This window comes from Myotis davidii, unplaced genomic scaffold (genome assembly GCF_000327345.1).
Source record: "Myotis davidii unplaced genomic scaffold, ASM32734v1 scaffold1427, whole genome shotgun sequence".
Lineage (NCBI taxonomy): Eukaryota > Metazoa > Chordata > Mammalia > Chiroptera > Vespertilionidae > Myotis > Myotis davidii.
In genome coordinates, this window is record NW_006298040.1 from 285,935 (window position 1) to 299,765 (window position 13,831).

General features: G+C 37.7%; 1 protein-coding gene across 2 annotated transcripts; it reads left to right on the forward strand.

The window, feature by feature from the left end:
* Nucleotides 1-661: 661 nt before the first annotated feature.
* Nucleotides 662-13,810, forward strand: MYCT1 (myc target 1). 2 transcript variants are annotated; one of them, XM_006773745.1, is made up of 2 exons: nucleotides 662-860; nucleotides 12,993-13,810. In XM_006773745.1, the coding sequence occupies exons 1-2, from the start codon at nucleotides 662-664 to the stop codon at nucleotides 13,502-13,504; spliced, it is 711 nt and encodes a 236-aa protein (XP_006773808.1). In that variant the 3' UTR covers nucleotides 13,505-13,810. The 2 variants fall into 2 exon arrangements, with proteins under 2 accessions (XP_006773808.1, XP_006773809.1); XM_006773746.2 differs by having other exon boundaries at nucleotides 720-860; nucleotides 13,017-13,810.
* The last annotated feature ends 21 nt before the right edge of the window (nucleotides 13,811-13,831 follow it).

Genomic DNA, 13,831 nt, shown 5'->3' on the forward strand with positions numbered 1-13,831 from the left:
ATGCTCAACCACTGAGCCACACTGTCTGGGCTTATTTTTTATTTTTTTTACAATTGAAAAATTGCTCTTTGTCCAATAGAAGAGCATCTCTTTTATTTTTTATCATCTTTTAAAAATAGGTTCTTTCACTCTAGAAACTTTTTTTCATATTTAAATACTAATTGTAATTAAATCTAAGTTACATATTAGATAAATATTTATGAAATAAAGAAATTTTCAAAATTAACATACCAAATAGAATGAACTATGTTAAGAGTTTTGAAAAGCAACAGATTTATATAAAAAAGAGGTATTAGAAAATTAATTGTCCTTGAACAGGACATGGGTTTCTGAATTTGTTCCTCCATAACTTACTATTTAAAGGTAATTTTTAACCGTTGGAAAACAGTCTCTCTCTCTCTCCTGTGTCACCCCGAGCTGTAGCTGAGTTTGGAATCTCCCTATGTGTGTCAGTAGGAGATTGCGAAAGGAGAAGGAAAAAAGTCTCTTATCCCAAAAGCAGTTTGGAGGTGGCCAAGAGGAGGTATTCAGTACATTCGCTGAGGAAATGACGAGAAGGAAATTGTTTTGTGTCTCGGGAACCATGTGGAATTCCAAGATAAGAAAAACAGTTGCTAATTTGAGTATAAAAGCAGGAAACATGATACACTTGTTTCCTTTTATGCAAACACAAGTATATGAGGGGTTGTGTGAAAATTATTTTTCTCTCGCGGAACCACAAAGACAGAATCAAAGTGCTTCTTTTGGCCACACTGGCTTTTCTTTCTTGCTCTTTTTTCTCCTCTCTCTTCTATTTCTGGTGGATATTATGGCTAATAACACAACAAGTTTAGGAAGTCCATGGCCAGAAAACTTTTGGGGTAAGATATTTTCTTTACCTGTTTTAAATTTAAAATTAGTATGCAGAGAAATGTACTGTGTGATTTACGAAAACACTGGATATCTCTGAGACCTTTTGTTAATGTAAACTGACTGTTTTCATTGATTGATTATAATAGATATATTAATATAAAGTGTCTTTAAAGTGGGCTATAACAGCACTCAAGAAAAATCTGGGCAACAGGACTAGATTGGCTGGTGTTACAAAATACAATTAGAAAGGAATAAGGATAAAGATGAGAAGCAAGGTGGCAGGAATTGCTCTTTGGAATATGATAATGTGGCTTTTGTTGGAAAGTGAAGTTTTATTTGTTTAAGGTTATGGGTTATGTATTTTATGTAATGAAACCAAGAATTCCTACAGAGGTGACCTTAACATACATGGTCAATGCTACACTTTTTAATTCCCTAGTGAACCTAACTAATAAATCAGTACTTAAGGAGGGTGATACCACAGATAAGAGGAGGAATCGTATTATGAACTTAGAGGGGGAAACTGGACTGGAAAAAGCTAAGTGGGAATAACACCACATGTAACATTACAGAGGAAGCCGAGCGCAGGAGAGAAGGCACAACACAGACGGCCTTGTGTTCGGACACTGCTGCTGCCCAAACGCCGGCGGCCGGTGGAGTCAGTATCACCAGTTGTTCAGGCCAGAGGGACAGGGAAGGCCTGGGATGTGAACTTGATGTGTACTTTGGGTTCAGGGAAATTTTAAAAATCAAGGGGGAATTTGAATTACATCCAGAAAAAGACCTTAGAGGAGAAAATGGAGTTTATGGATAGATGGATATCCTTGTTTAGTAATCCAGAACAAGTTTTTAATCCTCTGTTGCAATTCAAGGGGGTATTTTGGGAACAATGAGGGGAAAGGTGAGCAGCAGTGGCCGGCTGCTCCTGGCAACCTCACCTACATGTCCACCATCACGGAAACTCTCATGAAGGGAATTAATGATTCTTTCTACCATCAACCAGTTATGTTTGCTTCAATTTGTAAATTATATCAGGGAACATCTACAATCATTATATAACAAAATTAGGAAGAAGAAAATAAATTATATTTGCATATCTAAGAAATGGCATGATAGGCTTATTCAGGTAGACACCAATAGATGATAAGCCTTTGGATTGTAGACTTGTAGACATCTGATCATATGTTTGTTACAATACTACTTGGTGTCCTCATAACAGAGCAAGTGAATGTCCAAAAAACAGCTAGAGAGTGTGTTTACACTAAATTCATCGTTACAAATCTAAGTAGCAGTGTAAATGAATTCAAAAGCAAAGTAACTCTTACTGCAAACATTAATTGTTAAAGCCAAATCTATTTTTTCCAACAACTAAATGCCAGGTTCACTTAGGCAAAGGAAATCATTATCCACTGACTAAAACATGGACAGTAATCACTAAGAAAACTTGAATCTGTAAGAGCAGATGTTTAGTTGGAGTCTATTTGCCAATCCTAAAAAATGATAATTTTTTAAAAATATACATATCTGTGCTTGAGAAGGAATTCAAACTTACTGTCCCAAAGATAGTTCCTAGAGCTTCTTTGTCTTAGTATGTGAATACAATGGAAAATATATAAAAATAACAAAAACCAGGAAGGGGAGTGTTATGTTGATAAGCATTAACAAAATCAGGGCAAGTATGTTGAGCAGGTATAATGTTTTGGGGAAAATATATAAAAGATCACATTATTTTTTTCTGAAGTAAGGAATATTAAGTGGAAATTCCAAAAGTGTAAATGTGAATATATAAAAGATAAAAGTTTCTTAAAACAGAAATCCCCATCTTTTTTCTTTTTCTTTCTTATGTGTATCTAAATTGATATCTATTTTGATCACTGATTCCACAGACATATTAATTTGATAATCTTGTAAAATGCAGTGCAAGGCATTATCCATGGCTACCAAAGTCAACTGGCTTCTTCTCACTTTGAATTTGGAGAAGTAAAGGAAGACTAGCTGAGAAAAACAAAACTTGAGTGTTAAGCATATCAATTTCCCAGACTTAACACACTCAAGCTGCATAAAATGATGATGACTATTACCAATCATGACAGCTTGCATTTTCATAGTAATTGCCCCTCAATACTTACTACATGTTGTGCAAGCATTAAAGCAATTAGTGCAAGGGTGGACAACACAATTAGCCTGAGAGGGACAACCTAGTTCAGTGATGGTGAACCTTTTGAGCTCGGTGTGTCAGCATTTTGAAAAACCCTAACTTAACTCTGGTGCCGTGTCACATATAGAAATTTTTTGATATTTGCAACCATAGTAAAACAAAGACTTATATTTTTGATATTTATTTTATATATTTAAATGCCATTTAACAAAGAAAAATCAACCAAAAAAATGAGTTCACATGTCACCTCTGACACGTGTCATAGGTTCGCCATCACTGACCTACATGAAGACACCCCCTTGCATTTCTCAGTTTTGCTTAAAACTATTGCTATAAACATTGCCCACAAAACCAGCAAGAAACAACTGGGGAAAGTTTGCTGTGCCCTAATGTAATGAAATAGGAGGGAAGCATCCTTAAACTGAGTTGCCCTCTTGGCACCTGCAGTACTAAAGAATACCTGTGGTTAAACTTCCTGTCTTGCCATGTGGCTTTTCTCTTTTGGCTAACAGTGTATGTGTATTTGGCTACCACTGTATGTGTATTTGGCTAGCATTGTGTGTGTTTGGCTAGCATTGTGTGTGTTTAGCTAGCATTATGTGTGTGCTTGGCTAGCATAGTGTGTATATTTGGCTACCATTGTATGTGTATTTGGCTAGCATTGTGTGTATGTTTGGCTAGCATTGCGTGGTGTTTGGCTAGCTCATGTGTGTGTTTGGCTAGCATCATTGACTTAGGAGCTTGCATTTATTTACCTCAATAAATCTTCTCCCAAATGGCAATGTCTGTCCTCAAGATTACATTCTTGGAGGAGATTATGTGCTCATACACATGCAAATAAATGCCTTTATTGTCATGGACTAATACAAGATAATATATGGTAAAATGGCAATGATTGGTAATATAGTACAACTTTTTAAAAAATATGGCAGAAAGGGTTCCTACATCCTTTTTAGAAGAAAGGAGATCAGATAAGTTCAAATAGAAAGATAATCCTAAGAAGGACTTTTCAGTCATTCATTTTTCCTTCATTCACTCATTAACTCATTCATTCATATACTTATCTATCTACTCCATTAGTTTACTCAGAAGCATTGATTGGCCACCCATTATATAACAGGCAACGTGTGAGGTTTTAGGGCAGAAATGCAGCATAGCTGGAGAATTTCCGGGCGCTCAGGAGAAATGTTATCAGCAAATATGCACAAGTAAGTACCCACAAGCCACATTTGTTGAGAAGTGAATGGCTTGAGGCAGAATTGTGTAAAGGATGTCAGTATAAAAGCTTGAGCAAGTTTAACATAACAATCCTCAATTTCATGAACTGGGTCTCCCCGTTTTCCTCTTCCCTATGACTTTTTCTCTAAGGTGTGTGTGGTGGTGGTGGGGGGGGCAGGGGTTAGCACTGGGGAGGGGGGACGACGACACATACTATTAAGGTATTGGAGAAAGAGGGCCTTTGTTTCTTGAGATAATATTTTTAGTTCTGATATTTCCTTTGTACACTTAGTTATTTCTTATCGTTTCCATTTTTCTGCTGATACTTTCTACTTTTTCTTTCATTACGAACATTTTCCTTCACATCATTAAACACAGATATCATTTGCTATGACGTCTTTGTCTGCTTATGCGAACATCTGGGTCATCCTAGTGTCTTAAGGGGCTGACTTTCTTTTCTCTTAGAATGGGTCACATTTTCCTGTTTCTTCACGTCAAGCAGCTTTACGTTGTATTTGGAACATTTTAAATGGGCTTCTGGATTCTTTTATATTACCTATAAGAGTCTCTTTTTCTAGTTTGTTTTCACAAGCAAATACATGTTTAGAACTCCAACTAAAATCCCTATAAAGCCTATCTCTTGAAATGCAGTCCACATCTCAGATTAGTTTAGTTTGTTGGTTTTTTGATCTGCTTGTTTTTTTCTCTAGCTGTGCTGTTTGGAATTTGCAATACAGTTCAAGAGTCCAGCATAGATATAGGAAATGCTTATCCATAAAATGTAGGGATCCTCATTTCCGCTCTTTCTTCAGACTGGAAATGCCAAGGTTTTCAGTTGGAGTTTCACCTGCACCACATGACTCAGACTGGAAACTGTGCTCTGGCCAGAAGTTTTGAAAAGTAGAAAAATAATCCAGTGCTTGCTCTTCTTTTCTTCCAAGTGTCAGATTCCCTCTAGTAACTGCCTGCGTTTGGTCACTCTTCAGTGCCTGCAGATAGGAATTGTTTTAGGGGAAGGGAAGGGTGTGCGGTTTAACCAGTGTTTATAGTCAGTATACCTGAAAGGATCAATCCACAAAAGCTTACTTGGAATCTTATCTTTACACTAGAGGCCCAGTGCACGAATTCGTGCACCAGTGGGGTCCCTCAGGCTGGCCTGCAGGATCAGTCCAAAACTGGTTCTCTGACATCCCCCATGGGGTCCTGGATTGCAAGAGGCCAGGGACCCCACTGGTGCATGATCAGGGCCGGTGAGGGACACAGGAGGTTGGCCAGCTGGGGAGGGACTGCAGGAGGGCTCCAGGGCATGCCTGGCCTGTCTTGCACAGTCTTGATCGGCTGGACCCCAGCAGCAAGCTAACCTACCAGTTGGAGTGTCTGCTCCCTGGTGGTCAGTGCACATCATAGCAACTCATCGACCAGTCGACTGTCTGCCCCCTGGTGGCCAGTGCATATCATAGCGAGCGGTTGAGCAGCCTTAGCATATCATTAGCATATTATGCTTTGATTGGTTGAATGGCTGACTGGATGACCGGACACTTAGCATATTAAGATTTTATTATATAGGATGTTTCTACTGTTTATGCAAGGTCTTAAGTCAGAAAGGAGTCTGGTGGCAGAGGGCAGTGCAGATGGAGTTGGATGAGCTAGTAGAAGAGCACAAAGAGTAGAGGTGAGCAGAGATAATTAAATACAGGTCAACTTGGAACCTCTATCTACAGGGGCCACTTTTAGGAGTTTGCTTTTACTCAAATATGGAGGGTTTGGAACAGAAGAGTGATGTGATTTGACTTACATTTTCAAAGGTTCACTGTGGCTATTATATTGAGAATAGGACATAATTGGGAGAGTAGGACAAAAAGACCAGATAAAAGGCTACTGCAATATTCCAGGTCAGAGATGCTGGTTGCTTGGACCACAAAGGTGGCAGAGCAGTTAAATAAGAATATGAATTCTGGATATAGAGGCATTGTGAAAACAGACCAAAGAGGATTTTCTGGCAGATGATATACTCATAAAAGTAATTATTCTGTTGAAATTATTGTAATCCATTGAGTTTTCTGTGCCCTAAATATTATTCTCTCTAAAAAGCTTTTGCCAACATCTTATTGCTTAAAGCATTCTTCTCTATACTCGAGGGAACCAAGAACAGCATACATGGCTTGCTTTGGTAATAGTTAAGCTTTATTATTCTTATTAGAGGCCCAATGCACGAAATACATGCAAGAGTAGGCCTTCCTTCCCTGGGCTGCCAGCACTAGCTTCCCTCTGGCACCTGGGACCCAGGCTTCCCTCACAGCCCTGGCTTTGTCCAGAAGGTCATCTGGAAGGACATCTAGTCTAATTAGCACATTACACTTTTCTTATTATAGATAATTGTAAAGGATTTTGTGACTAGATCAACGTTCTATTTTGTTATCAAAGACAAAAATTACTTTTCAGATATTGAAACGATTCAACTCAAGGCCACTAGATGGTAGCCTCTACTAAATTTTAATACTAATAAAATTTGAGGTAATGATTAGATTTACTAAAAACCAGATTCAAGATTAGATATTAGAATTGGGAGGCCCTGTAGTGACTGTTAGTAGGCCAAAATGAATAACATGATTTGAGTAAGTTAAATACCCATTATAATAAAAACTATTCATTGAGGATGTATGGGCCAGTCCCTTGCTGGTTGTATAGAAACACAATACAAATTAGAATAACAATACCTAATTTATATGCCATACCTTACTGATCTTATTTATTTATTGTTCCTTGTTTTTATGTTTATTTATTTTTGTTGAATTTATGTATTGGGGTGCAGTGGTTAATAAAATTATATAAATTTCAGGTGTATAATTCCATAATACATCATCTATATACTTTACTGATTTAGAATTTGTTCTTATTTGCTTTCAAATGAATATCTGCATTTTTAAAAGTAATTGTTTGGTCTCATTATTTGCATTATATTGTAATTATGTGAAGTGAAGTCATGGCTTATTTTTCCACCCTAAGAATGTTGAGAAATAAGCAAACTGTCCTCAAAAGAGAAATATCTGAGCCAATATATTTTTCAGGTATATTTTCTTTTATAGTAAGTTTTTTTTTAAAGAAAGCTCCCCAAATTTATGGACAGAAGTCTGCCAGAATTGAGCTACATAATTTTAAAGCTGTATGGCCAATAGATGCTGTTTTTATTAGATATTTTCTGAACTCACCGTTTGTGTCAGAAAATCATTCACTATAAACAAAAAGTCTCCTTATGGAAGACCATTCTGGAACAGGCTGTTATAATTGTGATTCTTGATATTTCTTTCTTATTGCTTTTCTGCATTTCCATACTTGTTCTTGCAGTTAGTATTTAAGGGTGCTTAGCCAGACAGATCAGCTTTTTACCATATATTTCAGCAAGTCTTGGAGAGTCTTATGTTATTATTCTCATTTGTAAGTATTAAAAAATTCTGCATATATAGCAAGGACATAAGAATTAGTGCAGTAACTTCTAAAACAGATATTTGACTGACCACATGGGAAAGAAAGTCATTTTCATGGCATGTGCACTCAACTGAACAATAAAATTAGGCAAATCCATATTTAAAGCAGTATAATTTTCTCTCTCATTTTTATAATTTCTGTAGTTCCATCTTTTTGTATTTATATGCTTTCAAAATTTAAATAATTTATTATTAATATGTACATATTATTCTCAGGTACTTTTAGCATTCAATATTGAATCCTCTTCAGCTATATATATAATCATATACAGTCTTTCATTTATAATAACAACATACTTTGAATCAAAATTATCTATTCTGCCTACATTGTGGGCCCAGACCAAGGTCTAACAATGTCAAATAGAAATATTAACAACCCATAGGAAATAATAATTTAAAATAGATATATTATCCAATTGCTTTTGTGAGACTATTATTCTACTTTTAGTGCCACTAAAAATAATAATCTTTCTACTCACAAAATTTATATTTTTCATTTAAGAAGATTGTGGTGGTTGAAACTATTCTTTAACAACTTATCTATTGGAGTTTGTATATGAGCCTTGCTTTCTTCAATCAGAACAATAATAGATTTTGGAAATCAAAGTCACTGGGCATATAAATATATTTCTCACTTCAGGTATTTTGGTTTCCTTTGCTAATTTTCTCAATCACTTTAACGAGAAGAAATTATTTCCCCCTGGTTATATATTTTGAAAGTTTCTAATTTGTTTTTCTTGACATTGAGCCTGATGCTATTTCTCACTATAGATAAACCATTAGGAATGCTTTATTTGCCAGAAGAGACTGTGGTTGACAGGCTGAAAGGGTAGATACACTGGGATTGTGTATGGAAACTCCTGCAAATCTTCAAATGCTTTTACTGGGTAACCAACTCAGTTTCAAGATCTTGGTTTTTATCTCCATTTAGTTTAAATAAAGTAAATATATGTCTTTGACCTTATCTACTGTACCTGCTTATATCCTGATATGTGTAGGGTCCTCAATCAGACCCTAGTGGTTATATAAGTTTATATACAAAAGCCAGGGCATATACTTTGTGATCTTGACTATTTGTCTCCTCCTTTTATGTTCTACAGGAGTGAAAGCCATAGTCTCCTGACCAGTGCTGGTTGTCAATATCCAATTGTTAAAATAAATCACGTTAGTTCCACCCCTGGCGGGGTGGCTCAGTTGACTGGAATGCCGCTCAATACACGAAAAGTTTTGGGTTTGATCCCCAGTCAGGGCACATACCTAGGTTCCTGGTTTGATCCCTAGTTGAGGCATTTAGGAGAAGCAAACAACCCACGTTTCTGTCTCACATCAATGTTTCTCTCTCCCTTCCTCTCCCTCTAAAAATAAATAAACATATCCTTAGTGAGGATTTTTTAAAAAACCATGTTAGTTCTACTATATAAACCTTACAATCTTTCAATATCAATAAAAGGAGAGATTTGAGTCCAAGGCATTTTTAAGAGTTTGTTTTAGCTAAAACCCCATATCTCTGTTTCTATATTTGAAGTTGTTATTTAAAATTCTCTAATGGAGGTTGTTGATTCAGGGAAATATATCAATAGAAAACATAATATTGTTTACCATAATTTTCCCAAGTATTTTTGTTCATAACAGACTTTCAAATCTGGTGTCCACCCTGGCCTTCCCACACCAGAATCCTGGGAGTCATTCTAGAATCCTCTTTTCCTCAGTATAGCAAAGTATGATGTTTTTACTGGTTGACATTTATTTCTAGATGCTGAAGGTGGGAGAGGAATTGTGTGACCTTTAATGGTTTTTAATTTTCTTTTGTTTCAAAGGACCCTAAATTGTTGCCTTACTCTTTCTTTTCTCCTTCATTGTGTGGTTACCAAAAACCCCTCTCCTTTTCTTCCTTTGTTGTTTTAAGCAGCTTTGAGACAGAATTTACCCACTTAAAGGGTACATTTAAATGGTTTTTATTATAGCCACAGAGCTGTGTGACCATCACCACAATCTAATCTGAGAACATTTTGTCTTTCACAAAGAAACCCTGTTCCCATAGCAGTCACTCCCATTCCCTCCCATCTCTCCCACCCGCCCTAAGCAATCACTATTTGCTTTTTATCTGCACAGTTTTGTCTGTCCTGGACATTTCATATAAATGCAATCATACGAGGGGTAACCTTTGGCAGTCTTTCCAAAGAAATGTGCCTCCTCACATGTCTGTATGCACCGAAAGCTTCTTTCCTAAAGCTCCGTGTTCAGGGACCAGAACACCTTTTCATCATTTTTAGTTCTTACAGAATTGCCTTTCTTCTCCATGAAAGCTTTCGGTGGAAGCATGGAAGATAATTGATTGGCATCTCTATTGTTTTTCATAGTTCATTTTCTAGGTAACTTGAAGCTGGATGTCATTGTCTTCTAATTATACTGAAGGCATGGGTTTTGTATAGTTTCATTTGTTCATTTTGTTGTTCTCTTAGTGTTTTGTGTTTGTTTGTTTTTCCTTTTGGAAGAAATATTGGAGAATTCTTATTTACATTGCGGCCATTGTCCTGGAAACTTTGAATTCCTATAACTTCTTTTCTGGGCTCCAAATATTTGGGGCCCCGATAGAGGTTAATTTGGAATTTTACTATATGACTAGCAAGGCTTACGTTAGGTTCTAACTTTATTTATTTGCTTTCTCCAGATAGAGTCTAACGCAATAAAATCCTCATCTCAAGAGACTGCATTTTCAGGTTATGACTCAGTATTATTTTTGTGAGGCACATTTTGGAAGAACAATACTGGGTCTAAGAGATGTTTCCTGAATCATCTTGTAATTCAGAAGTCATCCTCTTATTATAAAAAAATTATTGTGTAGATTTATTATAAACAATTGTCTTAGAGGATTTTTATATTTCTAACGATAACTGTGAAAGTAGGAGATAACAAATATAATCTTTCCTTGGGAGATAAATGTAACAATAAAAGGTAGAAAGACATGAAATATATCTTAAAACTTAAGGAGCAATAATCAGTCTTAGAAATTCACTGACATTAGCTTATTTTGTTATTTCTGAATTACTGATTTTCATAGAATACAACAACAAACTGGTAAAAAACAAACCTTGGCAATCACAAAGTCTAACTCCATTAAAAAAATAATAAAACAAATGAGTCTAAATAAATTTCTTAAAAATCACAAACATGTTAGGGATGAGGCTGAATTTGAATCAGTTAGCTTTTGCTGTGTAAAAATCCAACCCAAAACATAGTGGCCTAAATGATCATTGATGTGGCTCATAATTCCGGGGTTGGCAATTTGGATGCAGATCAGCTTAATGCATTTCCTGTTGGCCTTCTCGCAAGTATCACACTCAGATGTTGGATTGGCCAGAACCTGAATTATCTAAATGATCCCACCTACATATTTGGAGTTGGACAGGCTCTTGGCCAGGGCCACAAGGATAACTGGGCCATGTATCTCTCAACAACCCAGAGGCAGCCTGAGTGAGTTCACAGGCTGGCAACTGCAGGGTTCCTGAGAGCAGCGGGGGGGGGGGGGGGACTTGATACTTAAGACTTGTGCTAGCGCAGCTTCATTTCCACTGAGGCCTATAGGCCCAAGCAAGTCACAAAGGCAGACCAGATTCAAGGGGTGGGGAAGCAGATTCTACCTCTTCCTGAAAGGAACTTACTTCAAAGCATTTGAAAACCTCCTGCTTTTGTTTTCCCAATTTCACAACCCCTCGGAGTTAATTTCCAGATAAGCAATTAGATAAGATAGCTTACTCCTCTATTTAAGAGTAACATTTTTTAATGAAATGTGTCTCTATCCAAAAGGTTATACATGAAATGGAGCTTGAAGAATGAGTTCTCCAGACAGAAATGTAAAAATTGTATCTAGCTATAAAAACAAAACAAAACATGGGAAAGCACAGAATTTAAGAGAGAAGGATAGGCTTTGTGTTAGTGAGAAAATCAACATGGCTCATGGGTTAGATCGTGTGGTAGAGAATGGAGAAATGTGGGTAGAACGGATGGAGGGGCCTTCTGATATCCAGGGTGTCTTTCCATTCAAAGCAGGGGCTCTGCTACCCAGTTTCATTCAAGAAGATGCATGTAGTTCCCACAAAGGAGCAGTAAGGTAGAATTTCCATTTTGGTAAGGCTTTCTGCCCTCCCCCATTTCCCACCAGAAGAGGAAATCTGAACAAATACAAGTTCTGTGAATTGAAGGATACTGGTGCAGAGCAGAGATTCTATGGAAATTCAGGGGACAGGAATTTTATTATCAAAACAAGGACATGATGGCAGCATGAACCAGAACTTTGGGTCCAAGAAAGAGCCCAGTAGTCTCTATAGGTCATGTCATCAATGAGTCACAGATCTAAGTGACAGTCCAGAATTTCAGAGAAGAGAACATAAATCCGTCAGCCCACCAGGTGGTTCTAGCCCAGCACTTCCTCTCTCAGAATGAGCTCAGAAAGTGAGACACCATGAGCCCTGCAGGTGGGAGACATTGATGGGCTTGATAAGAACAGACAGAGGAAAAGGCAAAATCAATACGATTACAAAGCTCCTTGTGAACTTGGCACGTTACTTACTACTGTAACTCAGAGGGAAATAATCTTTCAACTCATTTGCAACCTTATAAAAATTTTATGAGCTAAATAATGGCCTTTTTAAAAAAACAACAGGACTATATTTATGACTTCTTTCTTAAAGATGATAAAATAATGTAAGCAACATGAAGTGATACCGATAAAATGTTACTTTATATCCTTCTGTTTAAATGGAAACATAACAGCTTTCACTTGTTCATATCCATCTAGTACAATTTTCTATTTCTCAGTGGTTCTCTACCTTCTGGCCCTTTAAATACAGTTCCTCATGTTGTGACCCAACCATAAAATTCGTTTCGTTGCTACTACATAACTGTAATCTTGCTACTGTTATGAATCCTAATGTAAATATCTGATATGCAGATATCTTAGGCGACCCCTGTGAAAGTGTCCTTCCACCACCAAAGAGGTCTCAACCCACAGGTTGAGAACCGCTGCAACTTAAAATTGGTTTAATCATATAGGGCGTCCCCAAAAGTGTATATACACTTTGAATAATTAATTGCAATGTTTCTTTTCAGGTTTAACCCAATGGAATTAATAATTATTTAAAGTGTGTATACATTTTTGGGAGGAGGCACCCTGAATACACCATCGCATAGTTACTATTTGTATTCTGCCCTGTGTTTGCAGTTGAGTCCCTACTTACAGATCGATTACCTGCTTGTTTTTTTTTGTTTCTTCTTTTCAGAGGATCTTATCATATCCTTCACAGTGTCCATGGCTATCGGGCTCGTGATCGGAGGATTTATTTGGGCTCTGTTCGTCTGTTTGTCCCGAAGAAGAGCGAGCGCCCGCATCTCCCATTGGAGTTCAAGTCGGCGACCTCGGTCTTCGTACACCCACGGCCCCACCAGGCCTGGGTTTTACCGCCACAGCGGCTGCGAGCGCCGCAGCAACCTCAGCCTGGCCAGCCTCACCTTCCAGCGACAAGCGTCCCTGGAACAAGGCAACTCCTTTCCCAGAAAGTCAAGCTTCAGGGCTTCCACGTTCCATCCATTTCTGCAAAGTCCACCACTTCCCGTGGAAACTGACAGTCAGGTGATGACGCTCCCCGCCTCCCCGACCTCCCCCGCCCTGCTCACCGCTCACAGCCTGCGGCGCCCCGACTTCCACTGGTCCAGCAGCAGCCTCCCCGTGGGCCTGTCCCCGCCGCCCCCGCCCACCTACGAGTCCATCATCAAGGCGTTCCCAGATTTCTGACAGGAGCTTTTGTTCGCCTGGTTCTTTCTTTCCTTGTCTTTTCTCGAAAGGAAATCATAAACAGACTAAACAGAATTTTGAGGCCATGGCCCAAACGACCAAGGAGTTCCCCAACTGGAAAATGCTCAGACAAGTTGGACGTTACAATGTACATTTCCTCTGATCCCATTTTTTCCTTATCTCACAAATACGTAATATTTTCGCAACTCGTTGTATATTTATGTATTTTGTACTCAATGTGAGGATTCTTAAAAGTCGTGATTCTAATCGAAGAATCACCAGTAATACAGTATATATAATTTAGTCTAAAATAAAACAAAGGTGGTG

Bases quoted from the DNA above. Each gene is read 5' to 3' on its own strand.
- MYCT1 (XM_006773745.1), top strand. From the start codon at position 662: ATGCAAACACAAGTATATGAGGGGTTGTGTGAAAATTATTTTTCTCTC. The intron at 861-12,992 runs GTAAGATATTTT...TCTTCTTTTCAG, and splicing joins ATGGCCAGAAAACTTTTGGG to AGGATCTTATCATATCCTTC.